This window comes from Sarcophilus harrisii, chromosome 6 (genome assembly GCF_902635505.1).
Source record: "Sarcophilus harrisii chromosome 6, mSarHar1.11, whole genome shotgun sequence".
Taxonomy (NCBI): Eukaryota; Metazoa; Chordata; class Mammalia; order Dasyuromorphia; family Dasyuridae; genus Sarcophilus; species Sarcophilus harrisii.
In genome coordinates, this window is record NC_045431.1 from 247,323,174 (window position 1) to 247,349,710 (window position 26,537).

The following is a 26,537-nucleotide window of genomic DNA, read 5'->3' on the forward strand; positions in this document are numbered from 1 at the left end:
AGATCTTAATAGATTAAATGGAAATGGTGAATTAATCACTGGCAACTAACAGTTGGAGAAACATAAAATGAGGACCTGAGCTGACAGCTTTAGAGGAAGACATCCCAGTTCCTTCAGGGATGCTCCTGGAACCTCAAGAACTAGCTAACTTCAATCTGGGAGAGTGAGACTTAATCCCAACATAAGAAATTGGTTTCATGCATTAAAATATCTTGCTGCAAAGAGATAATTGTGCAAGGCATCTGAGGTAGAGAGATAGAGTCTTTTCAGAAACTAAAGATTTATGCAGTGCTTTTATAGAATGGAGAAAAATAAGCTGTTTCAAAACAGCACCCCTCAATTATGTATATTTTTTTTCAATTTCAATTTTCTCTTTCTCTTTACTTCCCCACTTTCTGAGAAATCAAGAAAAGCAAAACCCATTACAAATCTGTCTAATCATATAAGACAATTTTGTGCATTAGTCATGCCATTAATCAGTAAAAAGGAAAAAAAGAAAATAAGCTTTAATCTGCCTATCAGTTCTCTTTGTGGAGAGAGGTAGCCTGTTTGATCATGGGCCCTCTGAAATTATGTTTGCTTGCTGTATTGATCAGAATGGCTAAGTCTTTCAAAGCTGATCATCTCTACAATTGTGTGTTTGCTATTGTATATATTTTCCTTGTGCTTGTGCTCAATCTATTTTGTATTGCTTGATTCTTCCCGATATTTTCTGAAACCATCTTCTTCCTCTCTTACAGTAGAATAGTATTTCATCCCATTGCTTTGCTACAATTTGTTCAGGCGTTCTCCAACTGACGGGCAATTTCTCAGTATAGAAAGAAGGTATAGCAGTGGTTCTCACAATGTGATCTAGAGATTCCTGGAGATCTCAAACTCTTTCAGAGAGTCTTCAAATTACCATGTTATTTTTAACATGGTAAATATCTATAAATATTACCCACATTGAAAAAAAACTCTCTGAACAGATCCTCAATAATTTTTAATAGTATAAAAATTATGAGAACAAAAGTTTGAGAAACACTGGTATAGAGCTTTAAAGAAGCTTACTTTTCACACGACAGCGGGGATTTGTTCCCCCCTTCCTTTCTTTTAAAGGGGAGGTTTAGTGCCTGAAGATCAGAGAAATAAGATTATTTACCCAAGACTACACCTGTAGTAAATGATGAAACCAGGATTGGGATGCAATGTCTTCAAATGTCAAATTCAGTGCTCTTCTCACCACACCAGATATTCCCCATCTCCTTCTCACAGGGACTTTTGGGCCTCTGGACCAATAAGTTATTATTATTCCTACAAAGAATCATAGTTATATAGTGTTTTAAGGTTTGGATAATATAGTTATGGTTATTCCCATTTTACAGATGTGGCAACTGAAGCTCAGAGGTAAAATGTTTCTACCAAATCACACATGTAAAGTGCTTGTGTTTTTCATTAGTGAGTTCTGCAGAAACCTTGAAAGGATTTGCCTTCTGTTATGTTACCATTTGCAGCTTTGAATTCCTTAACAATAATAGTGGGCACTGACTGGATGACATTTCTGTGGGATTTGGTTATAACATTAATGACTTGAGTCGTTTAGTGCCCCATTTTGTAAACTTGTACTGCTTTGAACATCACAATATTGGGGAAACATGTTAAATAATCTGTGATCGCAATTTGAGAACCATTAATCGATGCATATTTTGATCAGCCAAACCTTAGAATTTTGAGTAGGCTCAATTCCCAACTCTGTCGCTTACCACTTACCTGCATGATCTGGGATAATTTACTTTGTGTCTCAGTTTTCTCATCTGTAAAGTAAAAAGATTGAACCAGATTGTCTCTAACGCTATTTCCCAAAGTCCTGTATGTCTTGCTTCTGTGTCACATTTGTTTAAGTACAGACCACATTGGAATGGAGACCATAGTCCTGAAAGATCTCTATCATGTCACCTAATTTGTGGAAAGAATTGTCACAAAAGCAATTCCTTCCCAGGAATGAGCTCACCTAGTTGAATCCTCTTGCACTTATTTCCACATGGGCAAGGTTTCAAAAATAGTATGTTGGAGAAGAAGGAGAACTTTTCTATCCTTCACTGGGAGTCCAAAGATATATTCAAAATCTGAAATTCTTTCCAGTTAATCCTGTATACAAATTGCTTGTGCAAAGTTTTATGCATCTTATTTCCCTTATTAGAGTGTGAGCTCTTTGAGGTCAGGGATTGTTTTTTGCCTTTCTTTGTATCCCCAGCCCTAAACACAGTGCCTGACACCTAGCAAGTGTTCAATAAAATTCTCCTCAACTAAGGAGAATATAATCCAGGAGCTTTCTTTGTCTCTGTCTCCTAACTAATCCCAATTGCTGCTGTCACAGTGAGTCAAAAACTACTCAGAGTTTATTATATCCTATTAAATATCAAGTCTTTTTAGCACTGGCTCAGTATATGGCCCCAAAGTTTCTACATAGTCAACCAAAAGCAAGTAGAGCAATTCTGCTCTATGAAATGATCCTTGCTCTGCTATAATTTTTCATTTATGGAATTTATTTGCATTTGGGATCCTTGGCATCAAGTACAGTGCATTTGTCATACTCATTAGGCACTTATTACATGCTTCTTGAATGGAATTGGAAACCAAGATCAGTGACATTAATAGGTAAGAATGACTTTCTCCTTCTTGATTTGGAGAAATCAATCATGAGTGAATGACTCTGATTTGTAAAAAAAAAAAAAAAAAAAAAAAAAAAAACCCTCAACTACCCAAGTCTAAGTTCAGATTTTTACAAACCTCATCTCTAACACAAATATTACAGAAGTTCAGCTTGATAGATTTAAATCTGGAAGATTCCTCACAGATCAGCCCCTCGCAGGGATTTTCACCTTTTTTATGACATGGATACCCTTTGAGAAAGCCTGACAAACCTTTCCTGAAATCATGATTTCAAACGCATAAAATAAAATGCAGAGGGCTACCAAAAAAAAAAAAATCAGTCATGTCAAACATAGTGATCAAAACCTTTTAAAAAAAATTCTAAAAAGCAGATCCTCAGATTAAGAACTCCTGCCTACAAAGCAACCAAATTATTGTCAAGAGTCACAAATTTGTCTGGAGAGATCAGGCACAAATGCAGATGAACAGGAACTAAAATCTGACTTGCCCAGGCAGATGTAGCCTGGAGGAGATGACAGAAGAAGGGGAGATCAAGTTTTGCTTTAAGTTTACTTTGGGTGGGGACTGATTTTACCTGGTACAGGATGTCATACCAGGAAGCAGACACTACCCCAGGATATGCAAAATTTAAAACACTCAGACCTGATATACTTTAAAAAAAATTTTTATCTGGACTTTCCAAACTTTCTTTCCTTTAGGTAGATAGGAAGCTAGACCCTAAAGTACTGACAAAAATGATTCTAAGTCCAGGAAATGAGGAAAAGAAAGGAAATTTTACAGAAAATTATGCGTAGGATACTTGGGATTCAAAGGCATCTTAGAGGATCCCTTCCAAGCTCAACCATTTTATAGGTAAAGAAATTGAAGACCAGAAAAATTAAGTAGATTGATTGGCTAAGGTCACACAGGAAGAAAGGAATAAAATCACAATTTGATTCCGGATCTTGTGATCCCCAAATCAGAGAATGCTTTACTCTGCCATGCTTAGTGGAAATTGTCTTCTGAGATTGTGGGTATGTATTTACAATAAATCTATTTATCAACAAGCATTATTAAATGCCTACTATGTCACATGTGCTGTCTGTCCTAAACACCAAAGAATGAGGCAATCCTGCAACACAGAGTCATGAAAATATATCATATACCAATTTGCTTCCCTTTCTCTAGTCATTTACCCCAGATAACTGGGCACAAGTCTTTTCTTCATCTGGGAACAGTACTTTAACTAATTCAAGATCCTCTGGGAGAGATGACAGAGGAAAGCAAGATCTTTCCTTGGTGAAATTAATCTACTGATCTTTCCTGATTGCTGAATTAAAATTCATTTGGCCTCAGATCATTTTTATATTTCATCCAGATATCTACCTGGCACATTTTGCCCTGTTGATGCCCCCAGCTTTCTAACTTGACTTCTAGGAATTTTAATTCTTAGGATTAGGAATTAAAACAAAATTAGCATGTATGGAAAAGATATGGTAATATGTCTCTACTCATCATTTCTTAGACTCTGTAAACCAAAACTCCCTTCCCCGAATGCAAGTTCCTTGAAATCTGAGATTTTATCAGTTTTGTATTTTTAATCACCAGTGCCTAGTGAAATACTTAGAACATAGATACTTCATGACTGCTCAGTTCAAATCCAGCCTTAGGCACTTACTGTGTGACTCTGGGTAAGCCACTTAACTTTTATCTCAGCTTTTTTAACTCTAAAAAATAGAACAATATTAACCCCTACCTTTTAGGGTTGTTGTGAAAGGAGATTTGTAAAGTGCATGACATATAATTGGCACTTACTATATGCTTGCTTTCTTCACTTATCCACACACCAGTGTACAATTGTCCACTTGGCATATCTAATCTTAAATTTTGTGATGGACTCAGACTTTGGCAATGACTTATTTAGTTTGTACGCTCTTAGTATATATATGCTGTAGTTTAGCGGCAGAGGTCACTGCCAGATACCCCACTTGGGAAACTGATAAATGAAGCCAGTGATACCAGTGATTTTGGCCACTGAATGTTGTTCAGAATGGAATGGATGTCTGAGTGATCAGAGGGAAGTGGATTCAGAGATAAGAAACCAGGGTCAGTAAACAGTTCTATAAAGTCCCCAGTGAGAGGATGGGTGATGGAGAAAATTATCTGACTGATTAGAACCATTAGAAACTGGTCAATGGGACCAGAGGCAGAAGCCAGAAATAGCCTCATTGTCCACCATGCCAGTCTGAGTCCTCTAGTATGGTGAGGGTGTTCAGATGAGAGCTGTACAGGTTCTAGTCCAGCTGTAAAAATCTATGGGAATCAATAGATAATAAACTTCAGCTTGGACTTCTAGAAAGTCACTAGAAAGCTTTTCCATCAGCAAGGAGGTAAAGTCTGAGCCTGTGCCATTCCCAAGACATGGAATGCCAATAAACCCTGGTCCAACAGTTTTTGGAAGTTCAAGATCAGTGACTTCCGCCTTCCAACAGTATGATGCCCCTAAATAGAATTAATACCAGAATCCTCCTCTTCAAGGACCCACTGCCCTGGTTCCAACATCATCTATCATAGCAGACTCCAAGTCTACAAAGACTCCTCTGGATACATTCCCCCTTCTCTCTAAGGAAGCTATGGGAGTCATCACTATCCCCTAGGATGCTATTATTAGACAACAGCAACCTTTCATATTAGTACCTACTATGCACTAGGTGTTCTAGGTGCTTTACAAATATCATCTTATTTTATCCTCACAGCAACCCTGTAAGGTAATTATTGTTTTCATTTTTTAGTTAAGGAAATTGAGGCAAAAAGTGCTTAAATTACTTGCCCAAGTCATCACGTACTAAGTGTTTGAAAGCTAGAGATGAATTTAGAGATATTAGGTCCCTCACTCTATCCACTGTGCCCTCCAGTGGCCTCTTGGGCCATTTCACCATTTGATTGTTTTTTGAGTTTTAGGGGGCCACAGTGGATCTATTCTTAAGATAAGGAATGACAGAAACAGGGAAAAAATTAGTTCCCTTAAGCCAAGTTGTTTTCCCAGCAGTACTATAATAGGAGTAGGATAGGGAACCAGGGGTTGAATGAAAGTAAGTATCTCACTTTTTAGTGAGAAACCAAACTGAAGGTAGTAAAAATTCTTCTAGTTTTTATAAATCACGTTTTACCTCAATTTCCTTAACTATAAAATGAAGACAATCATAGCTCCTACCTTACAGGGTTGCTGTGAGGATAAAATAAGATGATATTTGTAAGCACTTACATAGTAGGTACTAATAAGCAATAATGGTGATTTTATAAAATAATGTTTGTTAAATCATCCAAACAAATGTATTTGGGTGTCGATATAATCTTCAGACTATGAGCTATGGGCTTCTTGACCCCCTGTGGAAGAATATTATTTCTAGACAATTTAATAACAGTGCCATGTGGATTTTATAGAGATCCTTTAAAACAAACACACCAAAAAAACATTCAAAAGGAGAATACTTGATCTCTTCTTCCTCACAAAATCAACGGAAGGCTATCCAGAATTAAGAATATGGGGATTTTAGGGGTAGTGCCAATTGAATTATGGAAACACTTTCATATTTATTAAAAAGTTATAACTACATTTTTATAATTGTTTAACACCATGTAATTACCACCAGGACTTCTATGATCATATCTTTGGCTTCTTGAGTTGGGAGAATGGTCAGAGACCTACTACCTTAATATTAATAAGAAAAATAATTAAAACCACAATTATATTAGTATATGCAAAAATGTCAACAACAAATTGCTACATTGATATTAAAGGATAGGAATAAAATCATTTTTTCATTATAATATATAATATAACAAATAATTGTCTGAAACAGAAAACAATTATTTGTATTGGAGGACCACAAAACATTCCCACTAAATTAAGGGTAAAGCAAGGACATGCAATTTTCCATTATTATTTAACAACTGCAAAAAAGAGAAGAAAAATAGTTATTTGAAATAGGTAAAAAGCTAAATTATCTATATTTTAATTGGCTTGCTTACAAAGAGATTTAACAAAAAAAATTAACCATAACAATAACTTCAGTCAAAGAGCAATGTACAAAGTAAGCCTACAAAAATCAGTAGTCTTTTTTGTACATTACCTACAAAAGCCAACAGGAGGAGATAGAAAACCTTCCATTTAAAATTAGTACAAAGTGACAAAAGTTTTGAGAAAGTAAATTATCAAGGTCCATTTAGGAGTCTTGGAAATATAACTATTAATTGGTTTTTCCAAAACAAAAATAAATAAATAATTGAAGAAACATTTATTAACCAATTTTGAGCCTTGCCAATATCACAAATGTGATGTTGTTTTTTCAAAATGTGTTATTCTTGTACCTATAAATCTTTTTTCATATTTAGATATTCTTAGAATTTTTTTGGCATATTCTGTAACTCAAATAGCCTCCTTATCTCTTGCTGATTCAGAACATTTTTCTGTTCATAGCTCTGCAAGATGTCACTTGACTAGTTGCATGTTCTTAGTTGTCATTTTTTAGTTTTGTCCAACTAACTCCTCATGATTCAATTTGGGATTTTCTTGGCAAAGATACTGTAGTGGTTTGCCAGTTCTCTCACTAGATCATTCATTCTACAGATAAAGAACTGAAGCAAAAAGGATTAAGTGACTAGGATCACATAGTTCTTTTTTTTTTTTTAAGCATATGATTTTATTAATGGATATAAAAAAGCTTTTGACAAAATATAATACTTATTCATATCAATATTTAAAGGCATAGGTATAAATTAATTTTTTTTCTTAAAATGATAAAATGAATCTACCTAAAAACATTAGTAAGCATTTTCCATAAAAGGGATAAGTTAGAAGTCTTCCCAATAAGATCAAAAGTGAAACAAGGATGCCCATTATGTTTTTTGACTCTTCTTTTTTTTAATTTTTTAATTTAATAGCCTTTTATTTACAGGTTATATGTATGGGTAACTTTACAGCATTAACAATTGCCAAACCTCTTGTTCCAATTTTTCACCTCTTACCCCTCACCCCCTCCCCTAGATGGTAGGATGACCAGTAGATGCTATATACATTAAAATATAAATTAGATACACAATAAGTATACATGACCAAAATGTTATTTTGTTGTACAAAAAGAATCAGACTCTGAAATATTGTACAATTAGCTTGTGAAGGAAATTTAAAATGCAGGTGGGCATAAATATAGGAATTGGGAATTCAATGTAATGGTTTTTAGTCATCTCCCAGAGTTCTTTCTCTGGGCGTAGCTGGTTCAGTTCATTACTGCTCCATTAGAAATGATTTGGTTGATCTCATTGCTGAGGATGGCCTGGTCCATCAGAACTGGTCATCATATAGTATTGTTGTTGAAGTATATAATGATCTCCTGGTCCTGCTCATTTCACTCAGCATCAGTTCGTGTAAGTCTCTCCAGGCCTTTCTGAAATCAGGGGATCACATAGTTCTTAAGTATCTGAGGTTGGATTTGAACTCAAGATGAATATTCCTGACTCCAGGACAATTTCTTCTTCTGTAAAATGGGAATGATATGTGTGCTCTACCTTTTTCATGGGGCTGTTGTGAGCAAAGAATTTTATAAGCTCTAAATGAAATTGTTCTTATTATGAATACATGAATATTATAGAATAAAAGAATGTTAATGTGGGCAAAGGTCTTTGAACATAGAATGTACAATGTCAAAGGAAGAAAAGACTTTAAGCAAGTGCTCTTTACATGGAGTCCATGAGCTTGATTTTAAAAAAAATGTTGTGAGGCATTTAGTTGGTGCAGTAGATAGAGTACCAGCCCTGAAGTCAGGAGGATCTGAGTTCACATCTGGTCTCAGACACTTAATACTTCCTAACTGTGTGACCCTGAGCAAGTCACTTAGCCCCAATTGACTCAGCCATATATATATATATATATATATATATATATAGTGCTGTCTGCAGAATTTCTCTCTTTTTTGTCTTGGTCACTTCTTAATTTAAAAAAAAAATATGAATTTAAACAAATTCCTCTGAGAAGGCTTCCAATGGTTTCATTAGACTGCCAAAGGGTTCATGAAGCAAAAATAGATAAACACTCTGGATTTAGAGAGATAATTTTAAACCATTTCCTTATTTTATAGATGTGGAAACTAAGTCTCAGATCAGTAAAATAAAGTTATTTCCTCAAAGTCCCACAATTAACAAGAGCCAGCAATAGGACTTGAGTTTGGGATTTCTTTGAGACTTTAAGCCCGGGTATGATAATTGCATATTACAAAAGCTCTGAGATGAGTTAATTACTATCATTGGATACTTAATCTGATTGTGAATATCCTTCCAGCTAAGGGGAAAATCGGAGCAATTTTGATTATATAATTCATGATTTATTCAAACAAAACTGCAAGTTTGAATAGGGAAAGGCAATCATACCCTTGTTGTCTTTTGTTCCATCTACCTAAGTCCTATCTTACACTTTCTTAATTGAGATGATGATCAAATCTTTGAATGACAATAACAAATATAGGATAGGAAAGAGGACGAGGTGTGAGCTAGAACCATATGTGGGCTATGCAATCAACAGATGGCACTATAAGTAAATTGAAATATTGGACTCAATCAAAACTTTTTTTTTTACAAGCGAATAGATATAATGCTCTTTATTGCAGTATCAAGAAATGATGATTAGGTGTAATTAAAAATAATACTTCTAAATGAAAGCATTAATGTATTTTATTTTTTCACATATGCAAAGGCATATGATCAAATGACTAAGAAGTGATTGTGATGTTAAGTAAATTCAAATCAAAATTATTTGTTATTTACACGTTAACATCAAATGAATATATCTTAATATTGGAACGATTAAATAGGAGCTATAACAGTAAAGCTTTGAAATGGTTTATAATAATATTAAATAAAATAATATTAAATATGAGATTATGACTATAAAACAGAATAAAATCAGTTTTGTAAAGAATGAAGAGAGGTATTATAAAGCATTTAAGCAAAGATGAATTATACAATTAAATAAAAGATTATACTAGACAATATAAAAAAAATAAACAATTGAAAGAAGCAGATAATTGCATATTACAAAAGCTCTGAGATGAGTTAATTACTATCATTGGATACTTAATCTGATTGTGAATATCCTTCCAGCTAAGGGGAAAAAAATCGGAGCAATTTTGATTATATAGTTCATGATTTATTCAAACAAAACTGCAAGTTTGAATAGGGAAAGGCAAACATACCCTTGGCACTTAAATCAGATATTTCAGTATATATGTCTTTGTATAAGGGTGGTTGTCTGGCACAGAATGGAAAATTTTTCTACTGTGACTTTTCAGTAGACAGCCATACTTTTTGAAGTAGAAGTGGTATCATTTTGAAGAACCACCCCTGCCTTTATATTAAGAAGATAGATGTAAATCCTGACTTTTCACTTTTAAATTTAGGTGTCTTTCCAGCTGAACATCTTGACCATGGAAAAACCTCTAGTCTGACACCTTTCAGAAGTTCCATTTTAAGCAGAATCTGCACCCTGATGGGCTCACCTGGGTAAATTAGAGGCAACATAAGTCCTTATGTTCATCTACTTTGGCATTTGAGTATTGAATGGTAATGATATCAAAATGTCAAAGATTCCCTGAATTTCTTGTCAAATTGAACAATGTTGTTCATACATTTCCATTGTATCTCAAACCTTGTGACATCATTTGGGTGATTTTTGGCAAAGATACCAGAGTGGTTTGCCCTTTCCTTCTCTAGCCCATTTTATAGGTGAGGAAAGGGAAACAAAAAAGATTCAATCACTTACCTAGGGTATGACTGCTAGATTTGAACTTGGGAAGATGAGTCTTCCTGACTCCAGGTCTGGTGCTCTATCTATTGTACCACATAGTTGTCCATAAATAGAACGATGGATATAAATAATATTTATTGGAAGTAATAAAGTATAAAGTGATGTTACAATCCCAAAGAGTCAAACTCTAATTGGAAGCGACTTGCTTTATTTTACGTACATAGAACTATTTTTCATCTTCCAAGGTTAATATAGAAGACATTCAAGAGATCTTTCAGCTTAGAACTATGACTTTTTGAAAAGCCATTTAGGGAATTTGATTATGGGAATGCATTAAGTTACCCAGCTGTCGCCACCTCCTGCCACTAATTCCACACTGCCAATGTAAACTTTTAGACTGGGAGGAGTAGGAGTTTTGTCAGTTATGTCTCTAAGTTCCTTATTTTATAGCTTTAGCAAATGGGAACATGGAGGCTGAAGGTACTTGCCTAGGGTAATATAGCTTAGAAACAAGTGAGAAACAAGGACTTTCTGATTCTAAGGCTAACATTTCCCTAGTATTTTCAACTGCTGATACCTATTAAGAGAGAACAAATTGTAAACCTCAAAATAATTGTGATGGATAATGTTTTCTTTCCATGGCCACCCCAAGAGTTGGGGATGGAGTTTAGGAATTAGGTTAAGTGGGTTAGAAAAGTCGCAGTTAAAGAAGCTCAAGTGGCACTCATTTCCATTCATGTCAACCACAATCAACAATATGGAAACCAATTGATTTTGTTACTTTTTTGGGCTGCTCATTTATCTCATCCACATGGATATAAAATGGCACATCATTCTTCTGCAGATATTGCATATTTGATATGCAGATATATATACACATATCATATAATAAATATTTGAGCCAAAGATAAAAATCTTTATCTCGGTAACATGTAAGCATAATAATGATGAAATTAATATGGCTTTTTTATCATCAGCAGTAAGAGTCGCTGAGAACACCCCTTCTGCCAATATATAGGTTGGCATCCCAAATGTAAAAAATGAAGTTGTGTCTGCGGAATAAAAAATAGAATCAATCTTTAGAAAGAAAGCCTAATTATAGAAAGTACATAAATATTTCTACAAAGAGAATTACAGTGGATGGCAATCAATGGCAGCTCTCGATTCTATGGGGATTGTCTGGAGTGAAGTTGGGGTATGGTTATCTTCCAAATTCCTTGTGAAAGGAAAAGGGGAGATGAAAGGGCTAGGTCCAAAATAGAGGGGTACAGAGAGTGAGAGAAAAGGAAAGAAATGAAAAGTAGAGAATGTTTAAGAAAAAAAATCACTTTGTTATCTCCGTGAAACCTATTTCCTTTAAGTCAGAACTATAAAGCTCATCAAGATAGCTCTTGTCTGCTGGGAAATGAATGTAAACTGCTTGCATTTTTGTTTTTCTTCCCGGGTTATTTTTACCTTCTGAATCCAATTCTCCCTGTGCAACAAGAAAACAGTTTGGTTCTGCACACATACATTGTATCTAGGATATACTAGGACATATTCAACATATATAGGACTGCCTGCCATCTAGGGGAGGGGGTGGAGGGTGGGAGGGAATAATCGGAACAGAAGTGAGTGCAAGGGATAATGTTGTAAAAAAAAAAATTACCCTGGCATGGGTTCTGTCAATAAAAAGTTATTATAATAAAAAAATAAAAAAAGATAGCTCTGTCTGGGAAATAAGATAAATCTAGGTGGCTACTCACTCACCAACCTAATGTGCTGACTGTTCATCTTGTTGGACACAACAAATTGCTTAGGCTCATTATTTAAGCAAGGCATATGAGTCTAGCCAGTTCTTCACTCACCAGAATTCTGCATTGTTCAATTAGTACTTGTTGCTATGTAGCAAACTTGTGGCAAAAACTTTCACCTTTCTGCCTTTCTCTCTTAAAACAGAGAGGGTTACAGAGAATCACGCACTTCTGGGAGGCGACTCAAATTGTAGATGACCCAACAGCTGAATCTGAATGCTGCTCTTCAGCTGATGTCTCTTATAATTAGTTTCTCTGCCCAGCTCTCCCAGAGCTGGCTTTTCTCTCCACTGCTGATTCTTCACTCCCCTATTCCACTTCAATTAGGCAACTTCACACTCTCTGCATTCTTAATTCATTATTTTTAATGGCTTAAAGAACTTTCCAGTATTCAAATACTCATCTTTTACTTATGAAGCAAAACTCACCAAATGTCTGTTATGAGGTCATGTCCTTATTGAATCATCTCAAAATTTCCATAATTTATAATTTTTGAGTCTTGCTCCCTTAAGTCTTAAAATAGTTGCAGGAAAATGAATTGAGAAGCTAAAATATCCTTCAGCTCTTCTACAGGGTTAGGTACCAGGTTTAAGATTATTTAATTTGGCCCTGAGTGATAGAGAATTCAAAGCAATTATTGTCTTGTCAACATGATATTAAATTTCTGCTTGTCTTCTGAGGCAAGTGCCACTAATATTCTTTGGGTTTGTGATCAAGTTTTATAAAATTTTTAGGGTCTAATTTCCCATATATGTACAAGTGAGAAAATCGAGAGTCCTCCAAAAAGAATAGTCAAATACATTATGATGGAAAAGCTTTAAACCTTGAATTTTATAATTTTATATGACTTTGTTTTACTTCTTGAACAAAGAAATACCAAACTCAATCCAAAGTAATCAAAACACCACCTTGACTTGTTTCTAGTTCTCTGGGTTCTACTTTCTTCTTTATCACATACTCTGCTTAACATTGTATCTCATCTCTTGGACAGGTTCCTACTTCAGGAAAGGTATTTGGGGAGTTTTGTGGAAGATGAATAGGAGCAGATAAAAGAATGGGAGCAAAGTGACTAGGTAAAAAGTTACAGCAAGGTTGCAAGGTAGGATGGTAGCTATGTGAACAGAAAGAAAAGGGTTGGTTTCAGAAACTCAGCATTCCATTATTGTTCTGTAAGAAATGACCAACAGGATGATTTCAGAAAGGCCTGGAGAGACTTACACGAACTGATGCTGAGTGAAATGAGCAGGACCAGGAGATCATTATATACTTCAACAACAATACTAGATGATGACCAGTTCTGATGGACCTGGCCATCCTCAGCAACGAGATCAACCAAATCATTTCCAATGGAGCAGGAATGAACTGAACCAGCTACACCCAGAGAAAGACCTCTGGGAGATGACTAAAAACCATTACATTGAATTCCCAATCCCTATATTTATGCCCACCTGCATTTTTGATTTCCTTCACAAGCTAATTGTACAATATTTCAGAGTCTGATTCTTTTTTACAGCAAAATAACGGTTTGGTCATGTATACTTATTGTGTATCTAATTTATATTTTAATATATTTAACATCTACTGATCAATCTGCCATCTGGGGGAGAGGATGAGGGGGTAAGAGGTGAAAAATTGGAACAAGAGGTTTGGCAATTGTTAATTCTGTAAAGTTACCCATGCATATAACCTGTAAATTAAAGGCTATTAAATAAATAAATAAAGAAACTCAACATTCCAAACAGGACTCATTATCTCCCTCATTCCTTATTTGTGGTTTCTTTTATTTTAAGAGCTAGAAAAGTTTTGCAGATAATCATATTTAAAATCCTCATTTTTGATAGAAAGGAAATCTTTTTTCCAGAAATTTTACAATGAAGAAAGATCTATACATAATGCAAATGAATCATCTTATTCTGAGTCCAAATCAAATGTGAAAGACATCTTAATAGTTCTTGGCCTGCAGTCATTTAGCTTTACTTGTTTTTTTTTTTTTAAATCAGTTATCGGGATAAAGACATAAATGGCATGCTTATTCAGTTTCACCAATAAAAACAGTCTATGCCAGGAAAATTGAAGGTCAAAGTTTTGATGGCAAGAAAGTAAAGACAAACTAAGCATGATGGACTGGGAAAGCTAAGAGAGATGAAATGTCTGTGAAGATAACAATAGGCTAAAAAGTATTGTGACAAAGAGAAGGAAAGGCACGTAGTATTTTAGAATCTAAGATCAGAGAGTTAGAAGTTATGGGTTCTGAAAATATAAGAGGATGGAAAGAGTGTGAGAGAAAATGGTTGAGTATGAAGGGGAATTAATTGATAAATGTGGATTTCAGAACCACAGTGGGAATGAGGAGCAAGGGAGTATTGGCTTTCCAGAGGGATAAGGACTCCCAGGCTAGGCAGGTAAGATCTGTAGTCAGAGAGGAAGGATGTTAGATAGTACCTGGAAGCTGACAAGTAAATCACAGTTGGAAGAAGAAAAAGCAAATTCTCAAATCCAAAGTATGTGCCATTTGACAAAGGGTGCTTTACTCTGAGATCCTGTTCTCCTTCCAAACATCAAGAAGAAAGAGTGGAGGTAACACAGACATCTACACTAGCAGATGCTTAATCTTCAAATTCCTGGGGAAATGACCAAATTTTTCCTTATCCACGTCTTTTGCCTCATCTCAAAATGGTAAGAGATGACACATCCAGAAATTTTTCTTCTTGTAGAAGGCATTTTCAAATCTTGTTTATGATTGCATCTCTATATTCCTAGAAATGGTTTCTGCTGGTGTCTATGTTTTTGATGATACTGAAAGGCTGAAGTGATAGAATTTTTCTCATATAGTTTAGGAAAGAAGAGCAGATATATAAGGTGGAGAGAAAATCTCAAATTTATTCTTTAAGAGAAGTTCCAGCTTCATAGGTATCATAGTAAAAAAAATGAGAAGCAATCATGATTCTCCTAGTTCCATCCATTTGAAGAATTCAGTGTTTTTAAGGGTTTGCAGTGAAGGAACGATTGCTTTCTCAAGTACAGGGCACAGAAGATATAACTTCCATTTGTGTTATAAGGGTATGGGGTAGGAAACCTCCATAATGAGTATATTATGGAGGCTCAAACTGAAAATCCACTTTCTCTAACAATGAAACCATTGTGAAATAGTGAAAATGGAACTAAATTGAAAATAGGGATATTCCAATTCTTCTACCACCTCATTGTATATTTTAGGGAAAGCTTTAGAATTCCTAACTTCATTTTTTAAATCTATAAAATCTATAAAATATGGGCTAAATGACCTCAAAGATAACTCTAGGAATGTATAACCTGGTTATGAAAATACATTGATAATATCATTCATGATATAGAATTTTAGTTTAGCAAAGTATTTTTACATCCAGAGCTTCATGTGATCCTACAAATTTGGTAGACAGGAAGTTCAAGTATGTGGAAACTCTGTCTGTCTCAGAGCAGTGAAGCAATCTGAAAATGGCAGTGATGGAAACTCAACCTTTGACATTCTGAGAGAATAGGAAAGGGCTCAGCAAATGTTGACAACTTAATCAAGAGAATCTTTCCTTATATCCTGGTGAGATGTCACTTCCTCAGTCTAAGTCAACTTTCTGTCTGCTACTCAGCCAGTGGAGATGACATATAAGAGAAAATCCAGTTAGCTGTTGGCAGTCCATGGACTATTTTTGTTGGCTAATGTACCCTAAGATAACATCTTTCTTACAGACAATATGGAAAAGAACATTTAAAGATGACAACAGTTCTCAATGGAAGTGGAACTCTTCTGTTTCTGACAAGACTCACATACCACGTACAAGATGTGAAGATGTTATTTGAATGGTACTTAGTCATATATTCACAGAAAGTAGCATAGAGGGACTCTGGACATGGACTCTGTGTGGTCTGTAAGTATGACCATGTTTATTATGTGACACAAGTGAATATATTTTATATGAATATTGTCTTAAGCATCTAAGATTCACTTCCCAGTAAATAGATTTTTTAAAAAATTTAGGGGAGTAATGCAGTTATATTATGGTTTATTCTTCCTGTGTTGGTACAACAGAAAGAATATTGGGCTTTACTGGGTACTGCAGACAGTGGATTCCTTCTTTCACTGAGTTTTCAAGCTCCTTGTGTCTCTGACTAAAGATTCTATTCCAGAACTTTTGCAGCTTGACCATCAATGCATTGCCATTGTCTTAGAAATCAAATGAATCTGGTGGTTGGCACCTGCACTGGACCTCCCAGATTAAAGTAAATCCTCTCTTTTTGTACACACAAACAGATGGTGTGTGTGTGTGTGTGTGTGTGTGTGTGTGTGTGTGTGTGACTTCTAGTTTCCTGACCCAACCATATGCCCAGCAGTTTATTATTCAGCTCACCTTGGTTCTATGGCAACTGGAGACCTGCCCCATCACCAGGTAGTGGCCACCACTGCCCTTTTGGAAAAAAAAAAAAAAGGTTTAAGATTTACTTTTGAGTGCTCCTTAAAAATTCAGGTCCCTCATTGAATTGAGATCCTCTCTTTCATTGCAAAACTCAAGCCTTTTCAGTTCAAAGACTTGCTGATCATAAAGTAATCTTGCTTGGTAAAGAAAATATCAAGTGCTGTTCAGTTCTCAATCTTGCCATTCTGCTTTCCAGTTTGCAAGTTCTAGCAAGTCCTTAGATGATTATGTCTCAGTAGTGGACATGGCTGGAGCTGGTTGAAAAATCTCTTAATGCCTGTTGGTGGAGTTCAATTTCTAGAAAAATTCTAGAATATCACATTAAAGGGATAACTAGTGAACATCTGGAAAAGAGAACAATTATCAAAGGACCATCATAAATTCACTGAAAACAGGTCATAGGGGATTAGTAATACAGGATAATACTAGAGCTATAAGTCACTGAGACTGTTTTGCAAGACATTTGGCAGAATTTCTCAATGTGTTCTTATGGATAAAATGGAAAAATGTTACCTAGAAGAATTTGATAATTTTGCAATGGTTAGATCCCAAGAAACAATTGTAAATTATTCAATATTAGAGGGTATTAAAGCTAGAAAGGATTTTGTAGATCATGTTTAAAAGCTTCATTTGCCAAAGAAGGAAATTTCCTTTCCACAAGTCTTATAAGGAAGAAACAGGATGCAAACTTGTCTTTTTCTTCTGAGTCCAGATCTTGTGGAAAAGATATATTTCTAGTCCTGGGCCTTCAGTCATTTAGCTTTACTTATTTTAAACCAGTGATATGGATGAAGTCATATATATCATACTTAATCATCTTCACTAATAAAAAATGGTCTGACAGTGGTATCAAACTCAAATAGAAATGGTGGCCACTAAGTTATAGCTGACTCCCTGTGGATTTCATATTGTGAGTTTTAAAATGTAAAATTCATATTTTATTACATTTTTATTTATTTCATCAAATATTTCCCAAATATATTTTAATCTGGTTCAATTGCACTCAAATGTATTGTGGTAGCATGTGGTAGCTCTGGCCTAGACAATAGTACTTATGGAAAAGACGAGGGAGTTTAAAATGAACTTTGATCTCAAGAAGAATGATCTCAAAAGAATAAAAATCAAAAGATCTCAAGAATACTGATATAGCAGGCAAAGAAAAGAATAATATTCCCAACCAGAAAGGTGAAAGGTTACAGTTCTTTCCTCTGGCCAGACCTTTGGAACATTGTGTTTAGTTCTAGGCCATACATTTTTAGGAAACATAAATGATCTGGGAAGGATCCAGTACAAAGTGATAGTATGAGTCATGGGTTGAAGATATACTCCTGCATGGGTTGAAAAAAAGGCTAGAGGGAGTCATGAGAATAGTTCTCAAATTATAGGAAGGAGATCATGTTGAAGGATTACATATGTAATGACATAAGGAAAACCTTCTTCACAATTGGATTGTGCAAAAGAAGGATAGGTGGTCTTGAGAAGTAAAATATTTCTATTTTAAGTTAAGCAGTTAAGCAAAATTGGAAAGATCAGCTACTAGATCTATTTACAATAGATTCTTATTTAGTTATCCATTGAACTAAATGATGTCTGAGAACATAGCTAATCCTCAAATTCTGTAAGTATAGTCTCACTGAGCTATTAAAGAAGAAATCTTGAACCCATGGATGATGAAGAGTGAGCCAACATTGGCAAATTGAAATATTGGACCCAATTTAAAAATCTCTTAAAAGGGACTAGATATGATGTTCCTTGTTGTAATACCATGAAATGAATAATAGATGAAGAAATTTTTTAAAAACTCCCTCTTAATGCAAAGAATTAATAAATTTTATTTTTCCGTATTTGTAAAGTCAAGTGATTAATGACTAAGGGGTGATTGTGACTGGTTATGAAATTAAAACCAAAATTATTTATCATTTCAATTTCAACATTAAATGAATATCTGTTATATACATACTAGAACATATTAGTTGATACAATTAGCAATATAATTATAGCATTAAGGTTTTAAAGTTGTTGTAATAATATTAAATATTAGATTATCACTATTAAATGTGAGAGTTGGAAAGAACTTTGTCAGTTAATCAGTCCAATGTAGAGAGCCACAGATGGGGGGGAACTCTGGGTAAGGTATAAGACCTTTCAGCCCAGAGGGAACCTGCTGACAATATCTTGTTAGGCTCTAGTATCCCCTTGGGGCCTTTCACCCTTCATGAGAAGTCGGGTGTGTGTGGGGGAGGTGACAATTTGTGTTCTACTTGAAATGGAGATACTTGTAGTATAAGAGGCATTTACATATTAATAACAGGGTGCTTATAGTTAGTACTTGCTCAGTGTGCTGTAGTGGTGTAATCGTACTAGAGTCAGCACATTCTCAGTGTGCTGTACTGATGTAATCATACTAGAGTTAGCATATGCTCAGTGTACTGTAATGATATAATCATAATAGAGTTCATACATGCTCAGTGTGTAGTGATGTAATTGTACTAAGGTATTTAGGGGCTGAGAGAACTTGAAATATTCACCCAGGTCCCTGCTTTCATCACTCCTCCACTAAGACCAAGAACTCAAGCTGGTTCTGAGATCCTCCAAAGAGAGAGAGAGCTAGTTTGGTCAGTATATTTTGGCTCCCCAGTGTGGGGGCTCTAGAAATCACCCTACAATCCAAGTACCTTAGTTTATAGTTTATATGTTTAAGAACTGGGACCCAGGAAGGCTGAAAGGACTTGACCAGGGTCACATATCTTATTAGAAACAAATGAGATTTAAACCTATTTCTGATTCTAAGATCAACATTTTCCCAATAATTTCACTTACTGTTATCTACTAAAAGAGAATAAATTGTGGACCTCTAAATAATTGTTAGCTGACACTGAGGGATAATGTCCCTCAGGGTCAAAAGATGAGAATAGAGTTAGGTTAGAAAAATCAGTTAGAGAAGTTCAGTTGGCACACATTTCCATTCATGCCAACCACAATCAGCAAAATGAAAACCAATTGCCTTTCCTACTTTGTGGGCGTACTCATTCATCTCTTCCACATGGGCAAAAAACGGTATGTCATTCTTCTGCATATACTGCATAAAAGCACTCATCATCTGCTTTGCAATGCCTCTGTTTTGATATTCAGGCAGGGTATAGCCCATTCTCCATTCATTGGTTTGTTCCATCAAAATCCAAGTGATGGGCTTCCCTTCTGGATCTACTAGACAGAATCCAGGGAAGTTTTGGAGACAGCGTTGGATAAATCTCAGACTTCTCTCATTCTGCCCAAATTTCCAGTTGTTATTCACAAGTTCAGCATGGGAAATATCCAATAGGCAAAGTTTAAAGTTGTCATTTGTGCTGCAAAAGAAAACATTGCTTAATTCATGTTTGTTTTACAAAAAGATCCTGAACCTTCCCATTTTTAGGTCTTTGCATTTCATATTCCCTAAGTTGACAATCTCTAAATTCCACCCCTAAGATCCATCTAACTCCTGCCTCCATCTGTTGATAATTTACCTATCCTTCAAAGTCCATTTTCAAACGACAGTTTTTATAGTGTTCCCCAGTGACATCTCCTAAAGTCCCTCCAATTGGAACTAATCTTTCCCTAACTTTTCTTTGAACTTGTTTCTGAATTTATGTAATGGGCTAAAGCTCGAGTTGATGCACTGAGGTCCCAAGCACGTGAGGCTAAATAGTAATTGGACCATAATCTATGTACTCTTTGTGCAACTCCTGATGTGTTGTATAGGAAATGACGTAGGGACGATTTTGGTGGGTGGAGGCTGAGGGGCAGAGAAAGAGAGAGGCGGAAAGAGACTGCTGGCGGGGTCCTGTTGCAGCTGCTCACATTGCTATCGCGATCCCCCTTCACCTCCACAAAGAATAAAGATTGAAGATTTTCCCTTAACCTGAATTCCTGACTCCGGCTGATTTTAAAATATATGGTCATCACAAATTTGTAAACTTTCCCTCCTTGTTTATGTACTTTATCTGTATCACAAGAGTATCTGTATCATCAGGGCGAAGGCAATCTCATCTTTATGTATCTTCTATAGCATGTAGCATTACAGTGCTTTTCAAATGACTCAATATTGCCTAGACAATGGACAACTTTTTTTTATTCCATATTGACTTTAACTATTTCAAAAGACTTTTCCATTAATCAGTGGGTGCTAACTCAACCAAAGTAGTTTACCACATATTATATGGTCTTCATGATTTACTATTCTCTGTATTCTTCCATCCCAAATCATCACTTATCTATTTATATCTCTATCTATCTAATGTCTGTGATATGTATATATGTATGTAATTTTCTATAGAATATTAAGCTCCTTAAGCTCAGGCACTGATTAATAGAGCAGATCAAATAGTCCAGGGCTTCTTAAACTTTTTTTCCAATTGTGACCCTTTTTACCTAGAAAATTTTTGTCACTCCAGTAATATAGGTTTATAAAATAGAAATCAAACAATTACTGCTACCAAATCCCCACATTCAGTTACAAGACCTCATGTGGGGCTTGTAACCCAACGTTTAAATTGTAGATGCTTGCTGAATGCTTGTTGGATGTTGATTATTGACTGATAATTTCCTACCTTCTGAATTTCACATTTTCCACAGTGGATCCTTCAGGCTTGCTTGCCTTGGAGGTATTAGATTTCATAGCATTATTTGGTAAGTAGAGAAACCTCTTGGAGTAATCCACCTGTATTGCTTTGGAAGCCACAGCATCTCTTATCTTTTCATTTAACCCATTTTGGCTACCTGGAGAAAGGAGGACATGATTTATGCATATGATTTAAGTGTCTTAGCAGAGAATCAGAACATCATTGATTTAAAGTGGGTACAGACTTAAGAACCCATTAAGTGAACCCCCTCATTTTATACAGGGAGAAACTGAGGCCCAGGGAATTTAAATGACATGTTTGGAGCCATCCATCTGGTAAGTGAGATTTCAAAGCCTATAGTTTTGCAGAGAGAAAATGAGGATAAGAGAATCATATTATTTAGCTGGTGTCTAAGATAGCATAGGAGTCTCAGTCTTGCTGACTTTATGTTCGATACCCTATTCACTAGATGGACTGCCCCTTTATTGAAAGGGTGCAATTACTGACAAACTATTAAAGGACATTGGCTTTCTGCCTTTCCCTCTCTGTGACTCAGTTTCTTCATATGTAAAATAAGAGAAGGGGAAGGGAACACGTATTTTATAAATATCTACTATATACCTAGAACCATGAGAAGCATTCTGTTGATTTTTCTCATTTAATTATTTATTTGGACTAAATGGTATCTAACAACTCTTCTAGTTCTTCCCATCTTTGTAAATGATTTAATAATCAGGGGCACCATAACTTACTTTAGTGTACAGCAAACTGGATTTGTCACTGCTTCCCAGCATTTGCCCATTTTTTTTCACCCCTGACTGAGTTAAGACACACAAGGGACAAGGGACAATAGTGACTTCAGACATATGTCCAACACCTCTATCTGCTGACTCCGTCTTCAGTTCCCAGTTCATGCACAGAATATTCAATGATTCTCATCCATTTCTCCCATTTAGAAACAAAGAAAAATCTCTTTAGCTTCTCATAGGATTTTGTCCCTTTCCCAAGGAAAGAGAATATTAGCATAATCACATGTGGGGACTTGAAGGGACCTGAGAGATCATCCATGTCAATCCCCTCATCTTCCCCCCCCCAAAAAAAAAGAAATGAATTATCCCAACACCACACATTGAGGAAAAAATAGTGCCAGGACTAAAACTTATACAGCTTTACTCTGAGTCTAAGACTCTTCCTGCAACCCAAGGCCATTTCCACAACAGAACCTTCTGTCAAGATAGAAGTGCTGTATGTGAAAAAGGGATGACCTCAGAGCCCTTAAATCCAGGTTCAAATCCCAGCTCTGTATTTTATCAGCAGTGTGGCCTTGGTCACATCATTTTATCTCTCTGAATCTTAGTTTCCTTATCTTAGAAGGGTAATAATACCTTCATTTCCCATCTCTCTTATCATGTTCTCATTTATATAATAGAAAGTATACAAGTATCTCAACCATTTTGTAAATTCCTTCAGACCACATATCATACTATACTTACCTTGGTAATCTCCAAACCTATCATGGTATTATAAAGAAAGTGATCATAATAGGAGCATGAAACAAGGGGTGGAGTATCAGTCTTAAGAGTTATAAAGATTTTTGCCTCAAATCCTGCTTCTGAAACTCATTAGTTGTGTAGCTCTGGACAAAGTCAGTTCCTCTGAATCTGAGCTTCCTCCTTCACAGTCCTAGGAGTGCTTTCCTCACTGGAAGGCTCACATGAAAGCATTTTCCTATACTTTAAATCTGTTACCTTGGATTGTGAGGCTTTGTTTCCAGTTGATGACATTATTATATCCTAGGATTTCTGGCAACTTCTCGATGTGGTAAGAGTTTATGTAATAATCTTTGTCATCCATCATTTCCTACATGAAGATCCAAATTGGGGAAGGCAAAGAAATTTTTTTATATCTATCTATCTATATACACACACGCATATATATATGAAGATACATACACATATAATATATATACATGCACGCATATATTAATATATTCTACTTGAGTTATTTAATCAAAAAAAGATAATATGCCTTAATCCTAAAAGTATATAATTGGTTCTAATTAGTGCAAAGAATGGATCCTCTGGATCATTATATGTATTTGAATTTACAATATTTGAAAAAGTAGTTATGTGTAATATGATAATTCTTTCCAGGCAATGGAAATCTTCTGGATGATTATGAATAATGTGACCACTTCAGCGTTGTTCACACTAAACAGGACATTGCTGTAACCTAGAAGCTGCCACCCTTAGTATTTATCTGGTTGACACAATTAGCTTAATACGAGAAATATTTAATAAAATGTCATAGCGTTAACAGTGCTATGTTAATGGGCAAAAACTTTAAGCACACTCTCCCACAAGTACAATTAGTGTCAGTTGAAAGACAGGAAAAAACCATACAATTAGTCAAGAGTCACAACAATGATGTGACTCTTGTAATACAATCTCTTGTAATACAATATAAGGACTGTGGAAACTGAGTGTGGATCACTACACAGTATTTTCACTCTGTTGTAGCTTGCTTGCATTTTATTTTCTTTCTCATTTTTCCTTTTTATTTTAATTTTTCTTGTGCAGCAAGATAATTGTATAAATATGTATGCATATATTGGATTTAACATATTTTTTTTTACCATGTTTAGCCTATATTGGATTACTTGCCATCTTCAAAAGGGAGTGGGGGGAAGGGGAGAAACATTGGAACACAAGATTTTGTAAGGGTCAATGTTGAAAAATTTTCCATGCATATGTTTTGAAAATAAAAAGCTTTAATAAAAATTTAAAAATTAAATCTTATATTCAATGAATGGATTGTTTAGTATAGAAGGAAAAGGGATATTTATGGAAATGGAAATGAAAGAACAAAATGTATCAAGAAAAAGAAGATAAATTTTTAAAATATCTGCATAGTTATAGATTCAGGGAAGATAATTTGCAGTAATTATCCAAATCCTGGTTGGCAGGAAAAATGAAACTATTTCTCTTAAGGAGAATAGCAGGAATAAAGATCCCCTGACATAATAGTGAGAAATTTTATTAGTTTAAGATGTGTAAAGGAAGAGGAGAGAGTGAAATACCATGACCAAACAAAACTCAAACATAAAGATGAACTTCTATGCTGATCTAATCGCCTTACAAATTTGGGACCACTCTATAGGTGGCAGAAGGAAATCTGTCTCTGCTCATAGAAATCTCTTGGCTTTAATGGCCCTTTTCTAATACTTTAGTACTCACTGGACCTACCTGCTTCTGAGGCCAGGTAATGACAGTCTGATAGTTTGGCCAGGAGTCCACCAGCACCTCCAGGTTGAAAGGATTTCCACGAATGATGTTAAAAATGGAGCCATATACCTAAAGCAGGAGACAAACGCAGATGAGCCTAGAAATGGAAGGCAGCAAGCTCTAGTGGAAAAGGGATGTGGAGATCAAGAGAAGGGAAGATTCGCGAAGTATGAACTGTTCCAGGAGTGCCATCTATTGCACATCAAGTGTCCTTGAAAGTGATATTTTCCCTGTCTTTTCGTTTTCTGTCTTTACATTCCTTTTTTGCCCATTTCTCTATGATGATTTTCTACTAAAGAAATTTAGAAAGGGATGAGTTATTTCACTTGGAGATGTCTTCCCCCTCAAGACTCCTGCTCCAACTTGCCAGTTCCAGCCTAGAATCACCATTTCAGAGTGCTCAAGCTACCTTGTGGCTCCACTAATGCTTCTCCAGTCTTTTCTAGCTCATGTTCATGTGGGAACCCCTTCTCACACCAACTGTCTTTCATGTATGGTCTTCTCTCCATAGAATATAAACTCTCTAGACAAGGAGCTATCTTTTTTTCTCTTGTATTTGAATTCCCAGATTTCTAGCATGCAGTAAATCTTTAAGAAAATCTCTTTCTGTCTGTCTGTTTCTGTTGGTCTGTCAGCTTGGGTTTCTGGGCCTGCTCTCTGTATGTCTCTGTAATTGTATCTCTCTTTTTCTTCATGATCTTGAATTTAGGAGAATAATAGCAATGATTTGAGGAGATAGACACTGTGAGACCTACTTTACAAATTAAGAAAGAGAATTTCGAAAAAGTGTAATATACTTATCATAGTACAATCATTTCCCTTCTGGTGACCCCCCAGCTCCACCAGTTTCATTGCTGAGCTTCTCCTCTACAACCCAAAGTAGAGCTTCACTTTTCCTTTGGTCTCCCAAGACTCTCCCCCCAATTCACCTTCATTGACTCTGGGATGCTTTGGGTCAGGGATTGGTGAAGAGTTTGCAGCATCTTGATCTCTTGTAATCAGATCATCTTATAAGAACCCTTTTTCTGCCTCTCAAGAATAAAACCCAAACAAATGATGTGGATAAAATAACTCAAGGGACCTAAGACCAAAAAGACAAAACAGAAGACAAATCAACCTTGTGAGTAAAAGAAATTGGAAATATGGTTAAATAGTAGTACTTCTGAGAGAAATCTGGGAGTTTGGGGGTACTGGAGTCTCAGCATGTCAGCATTGTGTTGTGGCAATCCCCAAAGGTAATGGATGATACCTTGACTACATTAAGAATGATGAAGCTTTCAGGAAGTAAGTATGGAGGAGAATGATCAACCCACTGTCCTCTGTCCTTCTCAAACCTCATCTGGAGCCTTGTGTTCAGTCTTGGGCACCAGGTCCTGAGAGAGCTGATAAGTTGATGAGTGTCCAGAAGAAGGCTGCCAGCACAATGCAGAATGAAGCAACTAGGGAAACTGAACCTGGAGAAGAGTAATCATTGGGGAGGGAAGAGGTGTAGTTGTATTCATTATTTGAGAGATTTGTCATGTGGAGGAGGGAGAAGCTGTGTTCCATTTGACTCCAGAAGATCAAGAGTAATGGGGGAATGGAAGTTACTAAGGAATAAATTTCAACTGGACACTAGTAAAATGTCCAAAATATTCAAATGGTACAAAAACAAAGGTCTTGCCTTTAGAACTGATGGGCTTCCCTTCTGTGGACACTGTCCTCCAGGATCTGGATGACCACTTGTAAGTTATGTTAAAGTAAGGGGAGGGAGAACCGTTCCCTCATGACATAGGAATTTTTCATGAGGACAAGAAAGAAAAGGATGCTATCTCCACACTTGCTACTTTTCTTACCACTATACCCGACAAGTATCCCTGGAATATTTTTATTTGTCTGAAAAAGACTTCTATCCTCTCAATAGACCACATATTTCTTCTCCCACTGGCCTGGTTGAGAAATTTTCCTTTGGTCCTTTCCTTCCCATCTTCTTTTCTTTGGCG

At 35.7% G+C, this 26,537-nt stretch overlaps 1 protein-coding gene across 1 annotated transcript; it reads right to left on the reverse strand.

Moving 5' to 3' along the window:
* Positions 1 to 19,605: 19,605 nt before the first annotated feature.
* On the reverse strand, positions 19,606 to 25,562 carry LOC100916499 (glycine N-acyltransferase-like protein 2). The gene is given in 5 exon segments (XM_012552898.2): positions 19,606 to 20,017; positions 21,260 to 21,428; positions 23,020 to 23,131; positions 24,517 to 24,624; positions 25,485 to 25,562. Coding segments are annotated over 5 exon segments (879 nt in total).
* Between the last annotated feature and the right edge of the window lie 975 nt (positions 25,563 to 26,537).